Source organism: Lacerta agilis, chromosome 14 (genome assembly GCF_009819535.1).
Source record: "Lacerta agilis isolate rLacAgi1 chromosome 14, rLacAgi1.pri, whole genome shotgun sequence".
Taxonomy (NCBI): domain Eukaryota; kingdom Metazoa; phylum Chordata; class Lepidosauria; order Squamata; family Lacertidae; genus Lacerta; species Lacerta agilis.
Genome location: NC_046325.1, coordinates 3294494 through 3316004, shown reverse-complemented (window position 1 = coordinate 3316004; position 21511 = coordinate 3294494). Strand labels below are relative to the sequence as shown.

Below are 21511 nucleotides of genomic sequence, written 5' to 3'. Positions count from 1 at the left end.
GTTCCTGCCAAAGGCACGGAACTCTGCCCCCCCAAACGGGAGGAGAAACCCGCTCGCGGCTGCCTGGCGAACGACACACTTTGGTTGTTGCCCCTCGCCCTCATCCCACCTGGGCTCTGATCCCCGTCAATCATGTTCAAGACCCCCCCCCCCCTTTTCTCCTGGCAACCAGTGCTGTCGCTGCCTCCTGAGCCCCTTCTGTCCTTGGAGCTAGCTAGAAAGTCTCTAGCACACACATCTCTCCGCCTCAAGCCCTTCTTCCCAGGCTGGGTAACTGCGCACCCCCCCCCCCACCTAAGAGCTGTTCAGGGTACGGGGGTCTTCTGGGGTAGGTAACAAACTAGCCCCCCCACCCACTGCCCATTTCCTTGGTTCATATTTACTCCCCTCTGCTGTTCACAGGTCAGCGCAGTGGCCTCCCCCCCCCCCTCCTCCCTCTCCCCCTGTTAATCCAACACATTTGTTAATCAACCTCAATAAAAAAAACAAGTTTAATATGAAAAACCCTTTTCTGGCTGTGCGTGTGTAATTTGTAAGGGACCGGGGTGGGGGTTACGTTACCGGCAAGTTCATTAAATTCTACTGCATTGTCATAGAATTGTAGAGCGGGAAGGGACCCCGAGGGTCATCTAGTCCAACCCCCCTGCAATGCAATGTACCACCATTTGCAACTGGGTGGCAGCCTCTCCTGGGGCCAGTAGCTGATCGACATTCCCCAGAGAGGAAGCTCTGCACTCACTGCGGGGACAGGTGCTAGGTGAGGCGAAGAAGGGGCAATTCAAATTTTTAAATTTAATTTCAGTTCTCTGTGTTGTTGTTTTACACTGTTTACTATATAAAAATGCGGAGTAGCTTTCATAAAGCTATGTGCTTCTCTTCTGTCCTGATCCCGTGAGGTTTCCCTCCTGCATTGGGAGTTTCATAGAATTTTGTTCAACAAACTACCTGGAATATTTGTTTTTGATGGCTGTCGTCAAAGGACAGTTCTCAGAAGCCCTTAAATTTCCCTGATCTTATGTGTTAATGACCAAGTTGGGGGAGGGGAGAGGAAAGAAAGATTTCTTGTCACGTTACGCTCAAACTTACTGGCGAGGGTCCAATGTGTTTGCAGTGTGTTTAACGGAGAAATGTCACAAACCAAAGGCCAGTGGCTGTTTGTGTCCCATGTCTCTTAGTGAAACCGGCGCAGGGGGGAGGAGGCTTTTTGCTTCTCTGTATAAAATGGAGGGCAGTCGTTTTACGTACAGAAGCAGGAGTGGAAAACACGACCCGTAGGTCAGCTGCCATCCGAAGAACATTTGTAGCGCCGCTTAGAACGGGCAGTGAATTTATTAACATTTCGCTTTTAACCTGACCTGTGAATTCGCTTGAACTACAGCTACTGCGGGTGCAAACACACAAAAAAGCTGCTTTTCCTAGAACGGGGCTAGGGAGGGGGGGACTGACAACAGGAAAGCACTTGGACCCTTTGCCCCTGGCAGGATTCAGCTGAACAAGACTTTAGGTCTCTTCCCACTGACCTCTCCCTAAGTTCGAAAACTGTTTATACTCTTTGAGCTGGTGGCCTTCAGACATGTTTGGACTACAACTCCCACCGGGCATTAGCCAAGGCATCCGGTCCAGAACTTGATGGGCACCAGCTCGGGAGAAGTGTCGCACTAAATTATGAGCGGCGTGTGCAAACGTTTTGCTGGCTTTGCATACGGTTGATTTGAGGGACCTTGCTTCCCTCCCTCCACTTAGAAATACAAATGAAAGTCCAATAGCTTCCGGTCAGCTCTTGCTGCCCCCAAAAAGTTCTTCCTAATGTTTAGCCAGACTCTCCCGATTTCTATTATTGGGGCAAGATAGTAAAGGGGGGGGGAGGGAAACAGAGCATGCAACACTGAACGCTACTCAAATTATACAAAGTTTTATTTAGAGTGCAATTTCTGTCTTCACAAATTACAGCGAAGAGAGAGGGGGGGGGAATGAAGCCACACGCATGGTTCGTCCCAAGTATATTTTCTTCCTTTGCGCTGGGATTTGGGCTGAGTTGGGGGGGGGTGTCGAAGCAATGAGATGGGGGGGGGGTGGGCTCACTTGTGGTAGAAGCGCTGGCCCTGTTGCGGGTGCTGAATGAATGGGTGCCGAGGTGCTGGTTGCGGGGAGGCCTGGAAACCGGACTGCAAGAGGGGAGAGAGAAAGAGATGTTAAAGGGAATAAGTTTTCAGTATATAGTGGTACCTTGGTTCCCAAACACAGAAAACCCGGAAGTTAAGTGTTTCGGTTTTCGAACATTTTCGGAAACCGAACGTCCAATGCGGCTGTCGGCTATTGTTTCCGGGGCGCCTGCACCAATCAGAAGCTGCGACTTGGTTTTCGAACATTTCGGAAGTCAGACAGACTTCAGGAAGGGATTAGGTTTGGCGCTTTTGTTTTTTGCTATTCATTTTTTGTTTTTGAGCTTTTTTCGGTTAATTTTTGTGACTGTGTGGAACCCAGTTCAGCTACTGATTGCTTGCTTGCGTGGCTGCGGAAATGGATAACAAGCCCCTGCATCCAAAGAATGACTATAACCAGTACAGGAAAGAAGAAAAAATAATTTTAATTTTTATCTACAGTACTATCTTATTTATTTATAGTACAGTACATTGTTTATTGCTTTCATTTATGGATCCATGATAGTAAGATAGTAAATTTTATTAATAGTCAGATAGTAAATTTGATGATAGTAAGATAGTAAATTTTAGATAGTAAAATTCATGTTAAATGGCTGTTTTAGGGTGTGTTTCCAAAGTCTGGGACAGATTAATCCGTTTTGGATTGCTTTCTATAGGAAAGCGCACCTTGTTTTGGAACGCTTGGTTTTGGAACGGACTTCCGGAAATGATTAGTTTTGAGAACCAAGGTACCACTGTATATGAATTAACGGTCACAACCGGAAGGTTGTACAGTGGATGCTCTGGTTATGGACGGTAATCTGTGACAGAGGCATGTCCGCAACCCACAGCGCCATGTCTGTGCACGCACGTGATGCAATTTAATGCTTCTGCGCATGTGCCAAAACCCGGAAGTAACCCGTTCCGGTACTTCCAGGTTCAGCGTGAGTGCAACCCGGAAAAAACGTAAACCCGCAGCGGCCGTAACACGAGGTATGACTGTACAGCACTCCCTCATCTTATGCAGGGGCTTGTTTCTTAGTGCTAACTGGAAATTTTGGAGGGCCCAACCCCTGGAGTTGCTTTTCCAACCAGCCTGCCCTCATCGCACGAATCAATGTGCGCAGCAAGACAAGGGGTTACCGCCTTCGGTTTTCAGGCTGCTGAATCCCTGGGTGTCTGGAGGGCCCTTGGGGTGCATGTCTCTGCATGGATTCCTCTTGCGCACGACATGGTGCTCCTGCGCTGGGCCTCCGTATACATATATAAAGCTCTCCCTGGCCAAAAGATCACCTCCTGCCAGCCTGATCGAGTGTGCCTTCATGAGTTTATCATCTGTGTGCTAAATCCAGCCGCCAAGGGCATAGCAGGGAGGAATTCTTGGTGCCGGCCTGTGGAACTCCCTTCCCCTGGAGCCTTGCCAAGCAGCCAGCACTGTAAACCTCTCTGTTTCTCTCTCCGTCCCTCCCCACCCCACCTTCCAGTCTACGCGGAAACGGTTCAAAGCAGCAGAGGGTTCAGACTACAACACTGACCACAACAACGAGGTTGCCCTCCTGTTAAGAAGCTGCGGATTATTTTTTAATAAAATGAAGCCAGCCAGGTCTCCCACACTGATCACACCTTTGGCGATGTTGTGATTTGGTTTGTTTAACCGCTGCTGCTGTTTTCATACCGAAACTAGGCTCCAGAATCCTACTGGTACTTTCGTGCTGTCGTGTTTGTTTGATCGGTTTACCTTTTTAACAGAAAGGTAGAGTAAAAATCCTGAAACCGCAAACAGATTGCCTGAACTCCTTTCCCGAGGGAGAGTCAGAAATACAGTTGTATTTTTTAAAAATAAAATACAATGCTCCCTTGGTTCTCAAACACCTTGGTTCTCAAATTCCGGAAACCTGGAAGTGTTCCAGTTTTTGAACATTTTTCGGAAGCTGAACATCCGATGCGGCTGCCGGCTAGTTTCTGGGAAACCTGCACCAATCAGAAGCTGCTGCCCCTTGGTTTTTGAATATTTCGGAAGTCGAACAGACTTCTGGAACGGATTAAGTTTGGCGCTTTTGTTTTTGCTATTTATTTTGCATTTTTTAAAAGGCTTTTTAGTTTAATTTGTTTTTGTGACTCTGTGGAACCCAGTTCAGCTACTGATTGATTGTGTGACTGCAGAAATGGATAACCCCCCCCCATCCAAACAATGGCTATCTTCAGCGTAGGTAAGAATTTTTTTATTTTTTTATCTTTATCTTCTACAATACTGTCTTATTATTTTATAGTACTGTACATTGTTTATTGCTTTCATTTTATGGATCCATGGTCTCATTAGTTAGTAAAATTCATGTTAAATGGCTGCCTTAGGGGTTGCTTTCCAAAGTCTGGAACGGAATAATCCGTTTTGTATTACTTTCTATGGGAAAGCGTGCCTTGATTTTGGAACGGACTTCCATTTGAGAACCAAGGCACTGCTGTAAAACAAATGCAGTGTTGTATTCTAGTAAAGGTAAAGGGACCCCTGACCGTTAGGTCCAGTTGCGGACGACTCTGGGATTGCGGCGCTCATCTCGCTTTACTGGCCGAGGGAGCCAGCGTTTGTCTGCAGACAGCTTCCGGGTCATGTGGCCAGCATGACTAAGCCGCTTCTGGCGAACCAGAGCAGCGCACGAAAACGCCATTTACCTTCCCGCCGGAGTGCGGTACCTATTTATCTACTTGCACTTTGACGTGCTTTCGAACTGCTAGGTGGGCAGGAGCAGGGACCGAGCAACAGGAGCTCACCCCGTCGCGGGGATTTGAACCGCCGACCTCCGTTTCAGCAAGCCCTAGGCTCTGTGGTTTAACCCACAGCGACACCTGCATAAATTGATGCACCTAAGTTTGACATCCGACGTCTGCCTGGCGGTGGAGGTGTGCTGTGGATTGGCCTTTTCAGTGGGGGTTCCCCATCTGCAGAATGACCCAAACCTCAGACTGTACGGAGGCCACCTGCGGCTGGCTCACTAGTGAGGAGAGCCACTCTGCATGCGCTCAGAGGTACTGAGCACCATGGCACGGCAAGGCTTGGGATAGAGCGCCGCCCCCACCCACCCAGCGAAATACTTACTGTGTGGGGTTGCTGTGGGGCGGTTCCGTGGGAGAAGCTGCCTGGGGAGGCTGGGCGGGGCCGGGTGGGTGTACGCCAAACTGGGCTATAAGGGAGAGAAAGCGGGGTGGGGTGGGGGGAAAAAATCAGCAAGTAGGAGAGAGCAGGATGGAAAGGGGCTGGGCGTCGCAACGGAGGGGGGAGAGGCGCCCACCTGGGACACGCAAAAGGAAGGCAAAATTCAGAACGGCAAAAACAAGAGGAACCACGACAACACATTACGGGCGTGGAGATCCACATAACTGGGAAGCGCTGGAAAGGGGGGAGTGGAAGCAGGAAGAGGGCGGAGATTCTGAGCTTACCTTGGCAGCTGTCTGCATCTGGACAGGGATTTGGGGGGCTTGTAGGAGGCCCTGGTTGGGGTGCAGGGCTTGGGGGTGCATCGGACGTAAGGTCGACTGGAGAGGAAAGGACAAGAGAGGGAGAGCAGAGGGATTAGACCGGACATCTCCGCCTCTCAAGTTGAGAGGGAAATGCACTCTGCACATGCGCTGGTTATTTCACGGCCGAGTCCCGGCAGGCAAACGTTTTCCCAGGCCAAACTTAAAATCTACCCCTTCCCCCCGTGTGGTTAGAAACAGTCAAGAATGGCTGTATTCACACCGCTGCGATGCCATTTTATACACTCATGGCTTTCCTCCAGAGGATTCTGGGAGCTGAGGGTCTATATTTTTAGGAAACCCGTATCGCCCTCAGAGAGGCATATCAGAGTGGTTGGACAACCAATCCCTCTTCCCGTGGATCTCTGGGAACTGTAGCTCCTTGGGAGGGGGGGAACTTGGGTCTCTTAGCAACCCGCAGCACCTGTTACAAACTACAACTCCCAGGATCCTCTGGGGGGAAACAGCGGCTGTTGTAATGTATGGCGCGATTGAAAGCCGGCGTTTCCCAAAACGAAACTCTTATTTTGCGCTGTGCTGATGTCTGCCTCTCCTCCCGCCCCGCCAGACCCTCATTGTGTGACCCTACCCTGCAGAAGCGGATCATCTGTGGAGGCCAGGACACAAATCCGCCCCCCCATCAGAAGAGGGACAGGATGGGGCCTTTTCTATGGCAGCTCTCTGCTCCTAGAGAGACTCCCCTCGCTCCATCCCTAAAAGCCACTCAGCCCAGGGGATTTTGGAGGAGGCTGGGCAACCGAACCAAGTTGCGCTTGCCACGAGATTTTGTTAGCAGTGCCCTGCTTGGGTGCTGGCAGTTCACTGGTGTCATGCCGACTCCTTGGGTTTGCGGCTGCTTCCCTGATGACGTACCACTGCCATTTGGTTTTTTAAAAATATTGTTAGCCATCTCGTAGGACCTCTGTGGCATAGCCCAGTCGGTAATATAATATAATAATAAGTAATAATATAGCCCAGTCGGTAGAGCATAGCATAGGGCTGTTCATCTCGTGGCCGTGGGTTCGAGCCCCACGTTGGGGCAAAAAGATTCCTGCGTTCCAGGGGGCTGATGACCCTCGGGGGTCCCTCCTAACTTTACGATTCTACAAAAGAGCACGGATGTTTTCCGAGAGCGATGCTCCGGGTGCGAACTCACCGAATCGGTAAATCCCGACTGCTGGTTCGCGTGCTCCAGTTGTTTCTGCAGAGGGATGGCTGTGCTCGGAGGAATGAAACCTGGAAAGGGGAGGTTTAAAGAGCTAAGTGTGAGCCTCGGAAGGAAAGGAACAGGGCCTTGAAAGAAGCGTGGAGTGGAGCTAGTTCGTTTTCTCTTTCCGTTTCGGACAGCTCCCCTGCCATCTCAAAACAAAGCCCCCTCCATCTGGTTTTTCAATCTTAGCTCCCAGGCACTGCTTCACTTGGGTCGCTTCCGCTGATGCATCACCAAGTGGCACAGGACAAGTTTGTTTTCAGGACTGAAAATCCCAGGGTGCCACTGAAAGTCATAACAGGATATTAAGAGACAAGATAATAAATTGCTCTTATATGCGACAACAGCTGCAAGAGTATTATTGGCGCAGATATGGAAACAAGAATTACCGACGAAAGAAGATTGGCAGATGAAATTAATGGACTGTGCAGAATTGGATAAGATGACAGGAAGAATTCGAAAAACGGGATCAGAGATTCTTTAAACCCCTAAACGGCCTCGGTCCTGTATACTTGAAGGAGCGTCTCCACCCCCATCATTCAGCCTGGACACTGAGGTCCAGCTCCGAGGGCCTTCTGGCGGTTCCCTCCCTGCGAGAAGCCAAGTTACAGGGAACCAGGCAGAGGGCCTTCTCGGTGGTGGCGCCATCCCACCAGATGTCAAGGAAATAAACAACTATCTGACTTTCAGAAGACATCTGAAGGCAGACCTGTTTAGGGAAGCTTTTAATTTGATGATTATGAATATTGTATTTTAATATGTTGTTGGAATCTGCCCAGAGTGGCTGGGAAAACCCAGCCAGATGGGGGGGTATTAATAATAATAATGTATTATATTATTATTATTATTATTATATTATTATATTATTATTATATTATTATTATTATTATTATTATTATTATTATTATTTTAGGATTTGCCAACCCCCGCATGCTCTGGTCCATGGGGTCACGAAGAGTCGGACATGACTAAACAACTGCAGACTATTATTATTATTATTATTATTATTATTATTAGGATTTGCGAACCCCCCTTAGCAGACTTACCAGGCTGAGCAGTGGGGAAGTGGCTGTGGATTGTGTAGCCGGTCTGTTGCTGCGGCAAGTACTGCATGGTGGGGAAGGCAGAAGGCCCTGGAAGGAAAAGGGAGCGGGGTGAAAGACCACCCTGTTCTGCCCCCACCTCCCACGCTGCACAGGGAAAGGGCTGTGGCGCAGCACCCAGTCGCCCACCCCCCTCTCGTGGGCTCCATGCTCACCTCGGATCGACTGGCTGCTGGCGTAGCTGACGGGCACCGTGTGCTGGCTCTGCCCCACGGCATAAGGGCTGTGCCCGGACTGCCCGCCTTGGTACTGGCCGTGCTCTGCCGTGCTGGGGGGAATGGGCGTGGCAAAGTGGCGAGACTGGAGAAGAGAAGAAGAGAAGAGAAGAGTTTGGACTTGATATCCTGCTTTATCAGTACCCGAAGGAGTCTCAAAGCGGCTAATATTCTCCTTTTCCCTTCTTCCCCCACAACAAACACTCTGTGAGGTGAGTGGGGCTGAGAGACTCCAAAGAAGTGTGACTAGCCCAAGGTCACCAGCAGCTGCATGTGGAAGAGCGGGGAATCGAACCCAGTTCACCGGATTATGAGTCCACCGCTCTTAACCACTACACCACACTGGCTCTCACACTGGAGAGACAAAATGCACACACAGACGTCCCTTAGGATCACCGCGAGGTAACATGAAACCAGAAGCCTACTTACTGGGAATCACAGATTCAATTATTCCTAAAAAGGCAAAGGAAATCTTTCTCTAGGCTACGGTCGCGCGGCAAGAATACCCACTGCGACAAATTGGGAAAGTGGCAAAATCCCTTCTAGACTAGAGCGGACTCAGAGAATGATGGGAATATGCGGAATTAGACAATTTATCAGAAAGAACAAAGGATAAAACAAAGGAAGCATTTATTTCAAAATGGGAAGTCTTCAAAATCTGAAAAACAGCAACGATGGTTTAAAATCTGTAGCTGCACTTGAATAACTTCAGGAAGAACTTTAAGTTAGATGGAAAACCTATGATAGAATACACAATATTAAAACTAAAACTTGCTATGATATGGCAGTGAACAATTGAAGAGATATACAGGTGAAACTCGAAAAATTAGAATATTGTGGAAAAGTCCATTGATGTAAGCAATTGTTTTCATTAGCTACTGGAGTTTAATTATGAGATAGACTCATGACATGCAAAGCGAGATATGTCAAGCCTTTGCTTGTTGTAATTGGGATGATTCTGGCGCACAGCTGATGAAAACCCCAAAGTTGAGATTGTGAATTTTTGTATTTTAACTTTTGTATTTTTATTTTGTGTGAGGTAATAAAGTGTGTGTGGGGGGAGGATTACCGTGAGGCACACCAAATCTGCCTCCCGGGTGTCCTGCTGCCACTACCTCACAACTAACCGCTTTGTCTTATTTGTGTCTTATTTAAACACTTATTAGTGTTTCCGTACCGTTTACGGACCTGTGGCGCTCGGGAGGAAAATTTCAATTGAATAAATAACCACCGGGAGGAAAATTTCAATTTAATAAATAACTATGGGAGGAAAATTTCAATTTAATAAATAACTATCATGACAGCAGCAATAGCAAAGGCAGGGCTGCCGGCGCCCGCCATTTTGAAAGGGGAGCCATTTTGTGAGGGAAGAACTAACCGTTTGTCTTGTTTATCTTGGGGGGGGGGCATACTCAGAAAACTGCAGTCGGAAGCAGCACTGGGAGGAAATTGGAAAAATACCTAGGAGAATCCAGGCGCGTGACAACCCATGTCAGCAGCGTTGTTTGTGCCGACCCCCTTAAAAATACCTCAATTTTTGTTGAGATTTTGCCAAAAACAACTCCCCCACCCCCGCAATAAAAAAAATTGTGGCAACCCTAGTTTATCATGTTATGTGGTTTTGTGGTTTTATACTAGTGTAAATGGGCCTGTGGTCCGTGGGATCGAGGGCAGTATATACAGGTGAAACTCGAAAAATTAGAATATCGTGGAAAAATCCATTTCTGTAAGCAATTGTTTTCATTAGCTACTGGAGTTTAATATATGAGATAGACTCAAGACATGCAAAGCGAGATACGTCAAGCCCTTGCTTGTTATAATTGTGATGATTATGGCGCGCAGCTGATGAAAACTCCAAAGTTGAGATTGTGAATTTGGGGTTCTCATCAGCTGGACGCCATAATCATCACAATTATAACAAATAAAGGCTTGGCATATCTCGCTTTGCATGTCATGAGTCTATCTCATCTATTAGTTTCACCTTTTAAGTTGAATTACTGAAAGAAACGAACCTTCCACGATATTCTAATTTTTCCAGTTTCACCTGTGAATTTAAATAACAACCACCACAACAATAGCAAAGGCAGCGCTGCCACCGCCTGCCATCTTGTCAGGGAACATTTGGAGAAGAACATTTGACTCTGCTCATGAAAAGCAAAATATGAAAAGCTTCCGAGGAGGAAAAGGAAAGTGCGCTCGGCCCCTGGCACATTTATTGCTTGCTTGGGCAAGTCTGCCTAGAAGTGGCATTTTAACGTGCGATTTTTATACTTTATCATTTGTTTTAGACATACGGCTTTTACTCCTGCTCTGATAAATCTTACATCAATTTGGTTTTAACGTTTTATATTATCAGGGTTTTTTTTTTTAACAAATACCGTGTTTTTTTCCGTGTATAAGACGCCCGCTACTTTTGGGGACCCCAAATTTAGAAAAGCGGCATATGCACTATCAGCGTCTAAGACCCCCAGATTTTTAACCTTATTTAAAGTTAAAAAAAACAACCCTAGTCTTATACACGGAAAGTGGTAGTTTATTCACATTGTATTTTGCAAAACTGCTTAGGAGCTTTCTGCTGATTAAGCACCGTGCCCCTCTTGTCAAATAAATTAACAAATCCTTCGAGGAATACTATGACTTCAGTGTTGAAAAAAAAAGAGATTTGGTGTTTCCCGGACAACTGGGGGGGGGCACTCACTGTAATCACTGGGGTCCAAACATCTGCTTGGCTCGATCGGCGGATATCAAGGTGCCGGCCCGGTTGTGGCCTCCGGGGCTCCCTGCGGAGAAAGGGAAGGAATCCCATTGACATCACCCCCTCCAAGCTGTCCAGAGGGCGAGAAAACTCCTTCCCAAAGGGGTGGAGGGTCAAGTCTCTTCTTTCCTCCGCCCTCCCCTCTCATAGAATCCTAGAGTTGGAAGAGACCCCAAGGGCCATCCAGTCCAACCCCCTGCCAAGCAGGAAACACCATCAAAGCATTCCTGAAGATGGCTGTCAAGCCTCTGCTTAAAGACCTCCAAAGAGGAGACTCCACCACACTCCTTGGCAGCAAATCCACGAACAGCTCTCACTGTCAGGAAGTTCTTCCTAATGTTTAGGTGGAATCTTCTTCTTGTAGTTTGAATCCATTGCCCCGTGTCCGCTTCTCTGGAGCAGCAGAAAACAACCTTTCTCCCTCCTCTAGATGACATCCTTTGATATTTTGAACATGGCTATCATATCACCCCTTAACCTTCTCTTCTCCAGGCTAAACATACCCAGCTCCCTAAGCCGTTCCTCATAAGGCATCGTTTCCAGGCCTTGGACCATTTTGGTTGCCCTCCTCTGGACACGTTCCAGCTTGTCAGTATCTTCTTGAACTGTGGTGCCCAGAACTGGACACAGTATTCCAGGTGAGGTCTGACCAGAGCAGAATACAGTGGTACTATTACTTCCCTTGATCTGGACGCTATACTCCTATTGATGCAGCCCAGAATGCATTGGCTTTTTAGCTGCTGCATCACACTGTTGACTCATGTCAAGTTTATGGTCTACCAAGACTCCTAGATCCTTTTCACATGTACTGCTCTCAAGCCAGGTGTCACCCATCCTGTATTTCTCCCTGTTAAATTCATCTGTTTTTTGCCCAGTTCTCTACATCTGTTAAGATAACAAAAACAATACTAATTTCTGTTCAGGTCATTTTGAAGTGTGATCCTGTCCTCTGGGGTATTAGCCACCCCTCCCAATTTGGTGCCATCTGCAAACTTCATCAGGATGCCCTTAAGCCCATCATCCAAGTCATTGATAAAGATTTGAATAAGACTGGGCCCAGACAGAACCCTGTGGCACCCACTAGCCACTTCTCTCCAGGATGAAGAGGAGCCATTCATGAGCACCCTTTGGGTTCGGTCATCTGCAATTTGGTGTCATCTGCAAACTCCTTCCCAAAGGGGTGGAGGGTCAAGTCTCTTCTTTCCTCTACCCTCCCCTTCCCGTGCCAGCAATCCTAACAAGGGAGACACTCGGAGGCACAGCCTCTGCTCTATTCGCGGAACGTCCGGGTTCAATTCCCGACATCTCTCACTAAAACTGGATCGCAGGTGGAGACTGGCGGCCTGATTAAGCACAAGGCGACTTCGGGTGGGGAGATAAAAGCTCTCCTTTAAACAGCAACGAAAGGATGCATCGCTTTAAGGGCCACGGGGCTCTCCATTTCCACTGTGATCGGGAGAGGGGAGCCCCTCGGTAGTGGAGTGTCTGGGTTTGCAAGGGGGGAGGGGAAAGCGAGAGGGGAAGTGTGTGCGTTTGGATACCAAGAGCTTCCACGAACTTTCCAGGAGGAGGCATGCACCTGAGCGTCGTTCCAGGAGGTGTTTGAAGCACACCTGCCTGACCCGTGGCCAAACTCTACGCGAATCCTCTCGATTCCCCACCGGCGTGGTCAAAAAGAAAACACACCTTGCATGTTGAGAATGTGAGTCCTGCGTGGACGGCCATTCCTTGCTGGTAGCGGCTGCCGTCAGGGTCGTCATGTCGCTGTGGACAGGAGGAAGGAGGTCAATAAATCGCCTGCAATAATGGCGGGGAGGAAACCCAACTGAGAAAGAAACTGATCTTTGCCGGCGCCTGTTCTCGCCATCCGCTGCCACTTTTGCATGAAGGAAGGGGAGAGCTGAGCCGGCAGAGTCAACAGGAATCGAGAGAAGAGTCGGCTGCCTTCACGGTCTCCCACACATTGTGATTTTTGCATAGTGCACACACACACACAATTCAAAATATTGCCAGGTCAAAATTACGAAACTGCTAAAGTTGTACCTCGGAAGTCGAACGGAATCCGTTCCGGAAGTCCGTTCGACTTCCAAAACGTTCAGAAACCAAAGCGCGGCTTCCGATTAGCTGCAGGAACTTCCTGCAGCCAATCGGAAGCTGCGGAACCCGTGTCGGACGTTCGGGTTCCAAAGAACGTTCGCAAACCGGAACACTCACTTCCGGGTTTGGGAACCAAAACGTTCGAGTCGCAAGGCATTCAACCTCCGAGGTACGGCTGTATCGTGACATGGACTTCAAACCGGTTTTGGACGATAGATCAACGTATTTATTTTATTATTTTAATTTCTATATCACTTTATATTTTTAAAAAGCTCAAAGCGGTTTACAGCAGGGATCGGCAAGGTTTACCTCGCCTGGGCCAGTTCATCCTGCAGAGATCGCTCTGTGGGCTGGATCACATCTGTGCATGCACAGACGCGATTTCCGGCACTGTGGAAGCGAAGCCCCGCTTTGCGCTGTGCCAGTTTAGCGCAGCGCACAGGGACCCGCCGAGCAGGCGGCTAGGCTGGGGCTGGCTCGTGGGCCATGTGAACAACCCTCATGGCCCATGGGCCGCAGGTTGCCGACCCCTGGCTTACAGCATATAAATCTAAAACATAAATAAAACAATCTGAAGAAAATCAAATATAGAGTATACAGTCAAAGCAACATAACATCGCCCAGCCCTATGTCGAGGCCAGTATTCCAAGCACGCTCACACCCCAGAACAGGCTATCGGCAGTTTTATTTTCAATTTCTTGCCTAATAACAAATACAGGTGAAACTCGAAAAATTAGAATATCGTGGAAAGGTTCGTTTCTTTCAGTAATTCAGCTTAAAGGTGAAACTAATATATGAGATAGACTCATGACATGCAAAGCGAGATATGTCAAGCCTTTGCTTGTTATAATTGTGATGATTATGGCGTACAGCCGATGAGAACCCCAATTCACAATCTCAACTTTGGGGTTCTCATCAGCTGCGCGCCATAATCATCACAATTATAACAAGCAAAGGCTTGACATATCTCGCTTTGCATGTCATGAGTCTATCTCATATATTAAACTCCAGTAGCTAATGAAAACAATTGCTTACGTAAATGGACTTTTCCATGATATTCTAATTTTTCGAGTTTCACCTGTAAGCATGGTATTCGCCATTTTCACACCGGCCAAACACAGGCTTAAGGCTCGGTCACAGCCGGATCAGAACCCACATACATAAACACACAGTTAGGATTCCCCCCCTCCCAGCATGCATTGCTAGACTCTTGTGATCTCGCCAACCTTTGCTCCTTGCGACGCCGTTTCTCTTCCTCGTGGAGGACTTTCTTCAGCTGAAGGAAAAGCTGGTGTGCTCCTCCTGCAGGGCGAGCAGCTTCTCTTCCAGCTTCATGATCTACGGGTGCAAAAGGGGTCGGAGGTGAGCCGGGACGTCTCCAGGGACGGAGGCCTCCCGAAACACAGGGCCGCCCCACAGACCTGCTCCTTCGTCTCCTCCAGGGACATCCGCTTCCATCTCCTTCTCCGGCGTCTCTCTTGCTCCTCCTTCATCTTCTGCTCCATCATCTTGTCGACTTCTTCCTCCTCTGCAGGACCGGGGGGGGGGGGGCAGGGGGGGGAGAGGCACAAAAGCCAAGAGGAATTAACCTTCCCGAAATGCAACTTCCAAGGGGCCTCAACTCAGTTCAAGACTTGTTCAGGTTCTGCACTACTTAAGACAGGAAGAACCAGTGGACCACAAGCTTAACATGAGTCAATAGTGTGATGCAGCAGCAAAATAGGCCAATGCTATTCTAGGCTGCATCAACAGAAGTTTAGTGTCCAGATCAAGGCAAGCAATAAAGGTAAAGGGACCCCTGACCGTTGGGTCCAGTCGTGGACAACTCTGCGGTTGCGGCGCTCATCTCGCGTTACTGGCCGAGGGAGCCGGTGTACAGCTTATGGGTCATGTGGCCAGCATGACTAAGCCGCTTCTGGCGAACCAGAGCAGCGCACGGAAACGCCATTTACCTTCCTGCCGGAAACGCCGTTTACCTTCCTGCCGGAGTGGTACCTATTTATCTACTTGCACTTCATGCTTTCAAACTGCTAGGTTGGCAGGAGCAGGGACCGAGCAATGGGAGCTCACCCCGTCACGGGGATTCGAACCGCCGACCTTCTGATCAGCAAGCTCTAGGCTCTGTGGTTTAACCCACAGCGCCACCCGCGTCCTAAGGCAAGGAATAGTCCTGCTCTATTCTGCCTTGGTCAGACCCAACTTGGAATACTGTGTCCAGTTCTGGGTGCCACAGTTTAAGAAGGATATTGGCAAGCCGGAAGGTGTGCAGAGGAGGGCGACCAAAATGGTCAAGGGTCTGGAAAACTAGCCTCAAGAGGAACGGTTGAGGGAATGGGTATGTTTAGCCTGGAAAAGGAAGGCTGATCGCCGAAGAATTGATGCTTTTGAATTATGGTGCTGGAGGAGACTCTTGAGAGTCCCATGGACTGCAAGAAGATCAAACCTATCCATTCTCAAAGAAATCAGCCCTGAGTGCTCACTAGAAGGACAGATCCTGAAGTTGAGGCTCCAGTACTTTGGCCACCTCATGAGAAGAGAAGACTCCCTAGAAAAGACCCTGATGTTGGGAAAGATGGAGGGCACAAGGAGAAGGGGACGACAGAGGATGAGATGGTTGGACAGTGTTCTCGAAGCTACTAACATGAGTTTGGCCAAACTGCGGGAGGCAGTGAAGGATAGGCGTGCCTGGCGTGCTCTGGTCCATGGGGTCACGAAGAGTCGGACACGACTGAACGACTGAACAACAACAGCCTGGAAAAGTGTTTTCGAAGCGACTAGCATGAGTTTGGCCAAATTGCGGGAGGCAGTGGAGGATAGGCGTGCCTGGCATGCTCTGGTCCATGTGGTCACGAAGAGTCGGACGCGACTGAAGGACTGAACAACAAAGCCTGGAAAAGAGGGGACTGGGAGGAGACCTGACAGCCATCTTCAAATATCTGAAAGGCCCTTCCATGGAAGATGGAGCAATCTTATTTTCTCCTGCTCTGGAGGGTTGGACTTGAACCGAGAGATTAAAGTTACAAGGAACGAGATCGGACTAAACATCAGGAAGATCTTTCTGACAAAATAGGAAATTTCCAGTAGCACCTTAGAGACCAACTGAGTTTGTTCTTGGTATGAGCTTTCGTGTGCATGCACACTTCTTCAGATACACACCTTCCGCAATTTGGCCACACTTCTGACAGTAAGATCCGTTTGACAGCGGAAGCATCTCCCTGGGAAGATGCTGGGCTCTCTCCCTTGGAGGTTGGAAGGTCTTGGGAGTTTCAGTTGAGATTCCCGCATTGCAGGGGGTGGGGCTGGATGACCCTCTGGGGTCCCCTCCAACTGTGCAGTCCTGGGATTTCCCCCTGGGATTTCCCTGGGGGTCGGCCGCTGCCTCCTCCCAGCCTAGCCTACCTCGCAGGGTTGTGGTCGCGGGGATTCCGCGCCGCCTTGAGCGCCTTGCAGGCGGGAGGCGGGATACAAACTCGAATGCAAATGCATGCAAATCCGAATGCAAATGCATGCAAATCCGAATGCAAATGCATGCAAATCCGAATGCAAATGCATGCAAATGCACCCCCCCCCCCAGTGTCTCTCTCTCTCACCCTGCCGCTTCCTCTCTCTCTCCACCATGACGTGCCGGTGCAAGGCGCGGGCCATGGCCGAGCTCAGCTTCGGCTCCAGCAGCGCCGGCATCGCGCCCTCTCCGGCTGCCCGGGGCGCCCGGGACCCGAAGGCGAGAAGGCGGAGAAGGAGGCTCCTCGGAGGCCGCGGGGAAGGAGGAGAAGCCCGGGAGAGGCGACGCCAACACCCGAGCGGCTTCCTCTTCCGGGTCACAGCCGCCCCGCCTCCCTCTCTGCCGGGGACCCAGGAGTCCGGGCAGGCTCCACCCCCCCTCCACTGGCTGAAGGGGACCCAGGAGTCCGGGAAAGGGATCCCCGCTCTCCCCCAACTGAGAACGGGACCCAGGAGTCCGGGCAGGCTCCACCCTCCCCCCCCATAGCTGTCAACTTTTCCCTTATTCTAAATAGGATTCCTCACAAGAAAAGGGAAAAGTTGACAGCTATGCTCCCCCCAACTGGCTGAAGGGGACCCAGGAGTCCGGGAAAGGGCTCTCCGCTCTCTCCCAACTGAGAAAGGGACCCAGGAGTCCGGGAAAGGGATCCCCGCTCTCTCCCAACTGAGAAAGGGACCCAGGAGTCCGGGAAAGAGCTCTCCGCTCTCCCCCAACTAAGAGGGGACCCAGGAATCCTCGGGCAGGCGCCTCCCCTCCCCAGCTGACTGGAAGGGACCCAGGAGTCCTGCGCGCTCCCGCACAGAGGGGAAGGGACCCAGGCATCCGAGAGGGCTGACGAGCCCTGCCACTTGTGACAACCCTCGATATAAAAAGTGGGGTGGTGGGGCTGGCCTAGGGGGTTTCCTGTCGGTGTGAGGGGTGGGGAGGGAGCCTTATGAAGCCCCGCTCCCTCATCTGTGTTGAGGGAAGGAGGGCAGGTCGCGTCCCCCCCCCAACCCCAGATAAGGGACCCAGGAGTCCGAGAGGCAAAAGGAGCGCCAAGTGCTGCTGGCGACACCCTCTCTGCCCGCTGGCCTTCCCACACCTGAGACACGTGTCTGTTTGTGTTTTGGGGCCTCATCCTACTTCCTGGCATTGGAGTCTGCTTTGAACCATTTCCTGGATTTTAAATGGTTGTAACCAGACCTGGGACCCATTGGTAAACAGGGAGGGGGCGTTTGATGACAATATTGTTATGAATAAATCCCTTCTCTATTCCTCTTCCCCTTTGAGAAGCTGACCTCCTCCCCATCAGAAACACATACACACATACACACATTACAAACGCCTGTTACTTTCCTGGGAGGCAGTGAGAGAGAGGATCAGCCCCACTGAACCCTGTGGGACTTACATTTAAGTATATATTCTGATGTGTTTGTGGGTGCTGGACTCCCCTAAACCCCTGGGTCCAGTTAGGGACAGCGCCCCCATAATATTTATAATTGGCACCCCCATAATATTTATTTTCACAATAAGTGTAGGTACCGTATAAATATTATATTTTGCTAGAATCTCATTAAGGCTTGGGGTGTCGAAAGTTTATTAAGCTAGGCTACTCTCCTATGTGAAGCGATAAGCTAGACCCATGGGTGTGTAAACTGTGCGCTAGACACTTCTAATCCTCTGGAATCAGCAAGTGTTAGCTAAGGCATTGATAGCCCCAGGGTGATGCTTCTGTAAATAAACCGTTTATCCTAATGACATGGCAAGTCTCCGCTGTGACTCTTTTTCCAAAAGCAACCACAAACCTTGGGTGGTAAGCATGCCTGGAACTCCCCGAAACCTTGTGCCACTCAGAGATTGGGGGTGGCTCGCAAAGTCTCCCTGCAGCCAGAGTCGGGCCCGCCATGTGGCAAGGAGTGACACAGGCTCGGCGCCTATGGAGATGTCCATGCCTTCTTGCAAATCATGGGGAAGGGCTGTGGCTTGGGTGGCGGTGCAGCTGCTTGGCGTGCAGAAGGTCCCAGCTCCAATCCCCGGGTTAGGGTTAGTGAGAAGATGCTGCCGGTCAGTGCTGGGATGTAAGGCAGCTTTCTGATGCTGCTTCCAAGCTCTCGCTTCCCCAATGGTGGTTGGAGAAAGAGCAAAGGGGATCACCCCACAACTCGGCCCTTCGTTACATCCACGATCTTCTGCGGCTCCCGGAAAACCGGACGCCACCCCCAAAATAACGTACCGTATTTTTCTCTCCATAGGGCGCACCTCGTTTTTAGAGGAAACAAGAAAAAAAAATATATTTTTCTGGTTTCCTCCTCTAAAAGCCCTGTTTTTGAGGATCAGCTAAAAGTTTTGCAGTTTTTTTGCAAAGGGAAAAGCCCTGTTTTTTTGAGGATCAGCTAAAAGTTTTGCAGCTCCTCTTGCAAAGGGGGAAAAAGCAAGAGGAAAAGCCCCATTTTTATGGGGATCAACTCACATTTCTGCAGCTTCTAAAGGAAAGGGAGCCTTTTCTACAGTTTCCAGACAGATAATCTAATCAGCCAGTCACATGTCGCTGGGGAAACAAACAACCTCCCTCTGCAGCACATTCAACAATGGGGCTGGGAGCCGGGACTCTTATCTCTCTCCCGATCTCTTGCTGATCAGCTGCTGAGCGGGATCCTTTCAACACCCCATTTTCTCTTTGTAAAATAAAAGCACGATCCTCTTTTGTCCCCTGGGCAATTCAGCTCCAGGGACCACCATTCGCTCCATAAGACGCACAGATATTTCCCCTTTCTTTTTAGGAGGGAAAAAGTGCGTCTTATGGAGCGAAAAATGCGGTATTTCAACGCTCCCATGCAAAGCAAAAGTTGCAGCATTTGGGACCTTTTTAGTTTAAGGGACACACGATAGAAGCTTATTAAAATTAAGCGCGGCAAAGGGAAAGTTTTCCTCCCTCGTAACACAGGAAACCGTGGGCATCCCATGGAGATGAACGGTGGAAGATTTAGGAAACGGAGAAAGACGTACCCAGGACACATTTAAACTGCGGAACTACCTGCCACAGGAGGCCTTGGGTGGCTTGAAAGGATAGACAAATTCCTGGAGGAGGAGAGGGCTATCGGTGGCTGTGCTCTCCTGCCGCAGTTGAAGGCGGCGATCCTTTGGGTACGAGTTGCTGGGAACTGCTGGCTGGGAGAGGGCTCTTGTGTTAAATCCTGCGTGCAGGTTCCCCAATGAGGCATCTGGTTGGCCGCTGTGAGAACAGGATGCGGCCTGAGTAGGCTGCTGGCCTGATCCAGCAGGCAATTCTTAGGTTGTAGGAAAAAGAGACACCGACACTGAACCAGCTGAATTCTGGTTTATAAACCCTTGCAAGAAGTTGGGGAGAAACGCACTGTACAACCTTTTAAACTTTTGCTCAAAAAAAAAAAGGGAAACAAAAGTTTTTTTACAGAAGTAAAAAAAACAAAACCCAATGCATGTCATTTTCCAACAAATAAAGTGAAAAAGCAGCATAAATACCATTTAAAATATATAAATCAAAGGGGGGGTGGGGTGGGCGTTAAAAGCCATGTACCCTTTCGCCCCTCAAGAAAATTCACATTTTTTAAATTTTAATTTGACAACCAACACAAGGTTTTAAATAAATAAGGGAGAGGAGGGGGGGAATATCAATAGGCTTGAAAGGGAAAATGGGTGTTAACACACACTTGAGAAGTGAGTGCCAGGCTCCTTCAGGATAAAAAGAGCAAGGAAATTTATTTGGGGGGGGGCATGGGTCGATGTGCTTGTTGTATGGGGGGGTGTTGGAAGAGAGGAGGGATCACAGGTTCTCTTTCTCTGGAGAAATCGTGGTACGGGTGTCGAGTTCGAGAAGCTAGGTGTGAAATTTGAGAAATCCATGTCTCTTCCCCCCCCCAACCCAGCAACCCACCCTTGAAACCTTCCACAGGGTAAGTGCTTGTTCACAGGCTGCATTACACACACACACACACACCCTTATTCCATGACTTTCAGAAGCTGGAACCCCCATTAAAAACACGCACGCATACTAAGGAGCAAAGACACCCACGCTTGGGGGGTGGGTAGGATTCTGCTCCTCTGCGCTCTCTTCCAGGAAGGGGCAGCGACTGGGCCAACCCCACTCCCTGCCCCTTCATGCTACCCTCCTGAAATGTCCCTGTCGCAATGCAGCCGTCGAAGGAAAACAGGGAGCCGATACCACCCCAACCCACTTCCTTATCCTCCCCAATGAATAGAATCGACACTGCAGGGAGGGGGAAAGGGAGGGCGAGTTTGGGGGAGGGAGGGAAAAGATTAATTTTGCCGGTATAGAAACCCTGGGCGTTCCAGAAAGAGCCCCCACACCCCCCAAAATCTGCGGAAGTCCTTTTGTGGCAACTGATCCCCGCCCGCCCCGCTTACCCCAACCCCCCCTCCCCTCATGCTCTTAAATACAAGGCTCAACTCAACACTCCCCAAACATCCCAACCCCCCAAGTTTAGCTTGTCTCTGTGCAAAAAAGGAAAACAAAATTGGGGGGGGGGTAGAAGCAGCCGTCAGTGGCCACAGGGGGGCGACGCCGTCCTCTGCCCCACTGAGAGGGGGGGCAGTCTCTTGTGCCTGTCGATTGCCGTAGCTGTCGTCTCCCCCCCCCAGTCTGTGCGTAGCAGGGGGGGGGTCGGGGGGGGTTTTGTTTTTTGGCAACAGCCACTCTCCCCGCTGCACGCCGCAGTGTCGTCATCGTAAGCGCTCCTGGCTCCTGGGCGGAGGTCCTCACTCCACGCGGACGAGGAGCCCGTAGAGGACGGTAGCACCTTTCTCCTTGGTGACCCACTCGATGTCCGCGCTGCTGAAGCGGGGGTCCAGGGGCTCGGGGGCCGCCAGCGACTGGGCGCAGACTTTGTAGGACCGGGGCGGACGCACACCTGGAAGGCCACCTGGGCCGAGTGCTGCCGGTGGGACTTTGGGTCTTTGAATCTGCGGGAGAGAGGGCGGGCAGAATCAGGGGGAG

General features: G+C 50.0%; 2 protein-coding genes across 2 annotated transcripts in view; both read right to left on the bottom strand.

The window, feature by feature from the left end:
- Positions 1 to 2056: 2056 nt before the first annotated feature.
- GPS2 (G protein pathway suppressor 2) lies at positions 2057 to 16791 on the bottom strand. Its single transcript, XM_033170865.1, is given in 15 exon segments — positions 2057 to 2165; positions 5236 to 5292; positions 5294 to 5320; positions 5577 to 5672; positions 6811 to 6890; positions 7911 to 7997; positions 8123 to 8278; positions 10891 to 10962; positions 12624 to 12644; positions 12647 to 12676; positions 12679 to 12701; positions 14261 to 14330; positions 14333 to 14372; positions 14456 to 14562; positions 16625 to 16791. Coding segments are annotated over 15 exon segments (1044 nt in total). The 5' UTR covers positions 16716 to 16791; the 3' UTR covers positions 2057 to 2078.
- Positions 16792 to 21242: 4451 nt separating this feature from the next.
- NEURL4 (neuralized E3 ubiquitin protein ligase 4) overlaps positions 21243 to 21511 on the bottom strand; it is a 66637-nt gene continuing 66368 nt past the window's right edge. The window contains 2 exon segments of the mRNA XM_033170256.1: positions 21243 to 21389; positions 21392 to 21477. Of these exon segments, the coding sequence (XP_033026147.1) occupies positions 21274 to 21389; positions 21392 to 21477 (202 nt within the window). The 3' untranslated portion in view covers positions 21243 to 21273.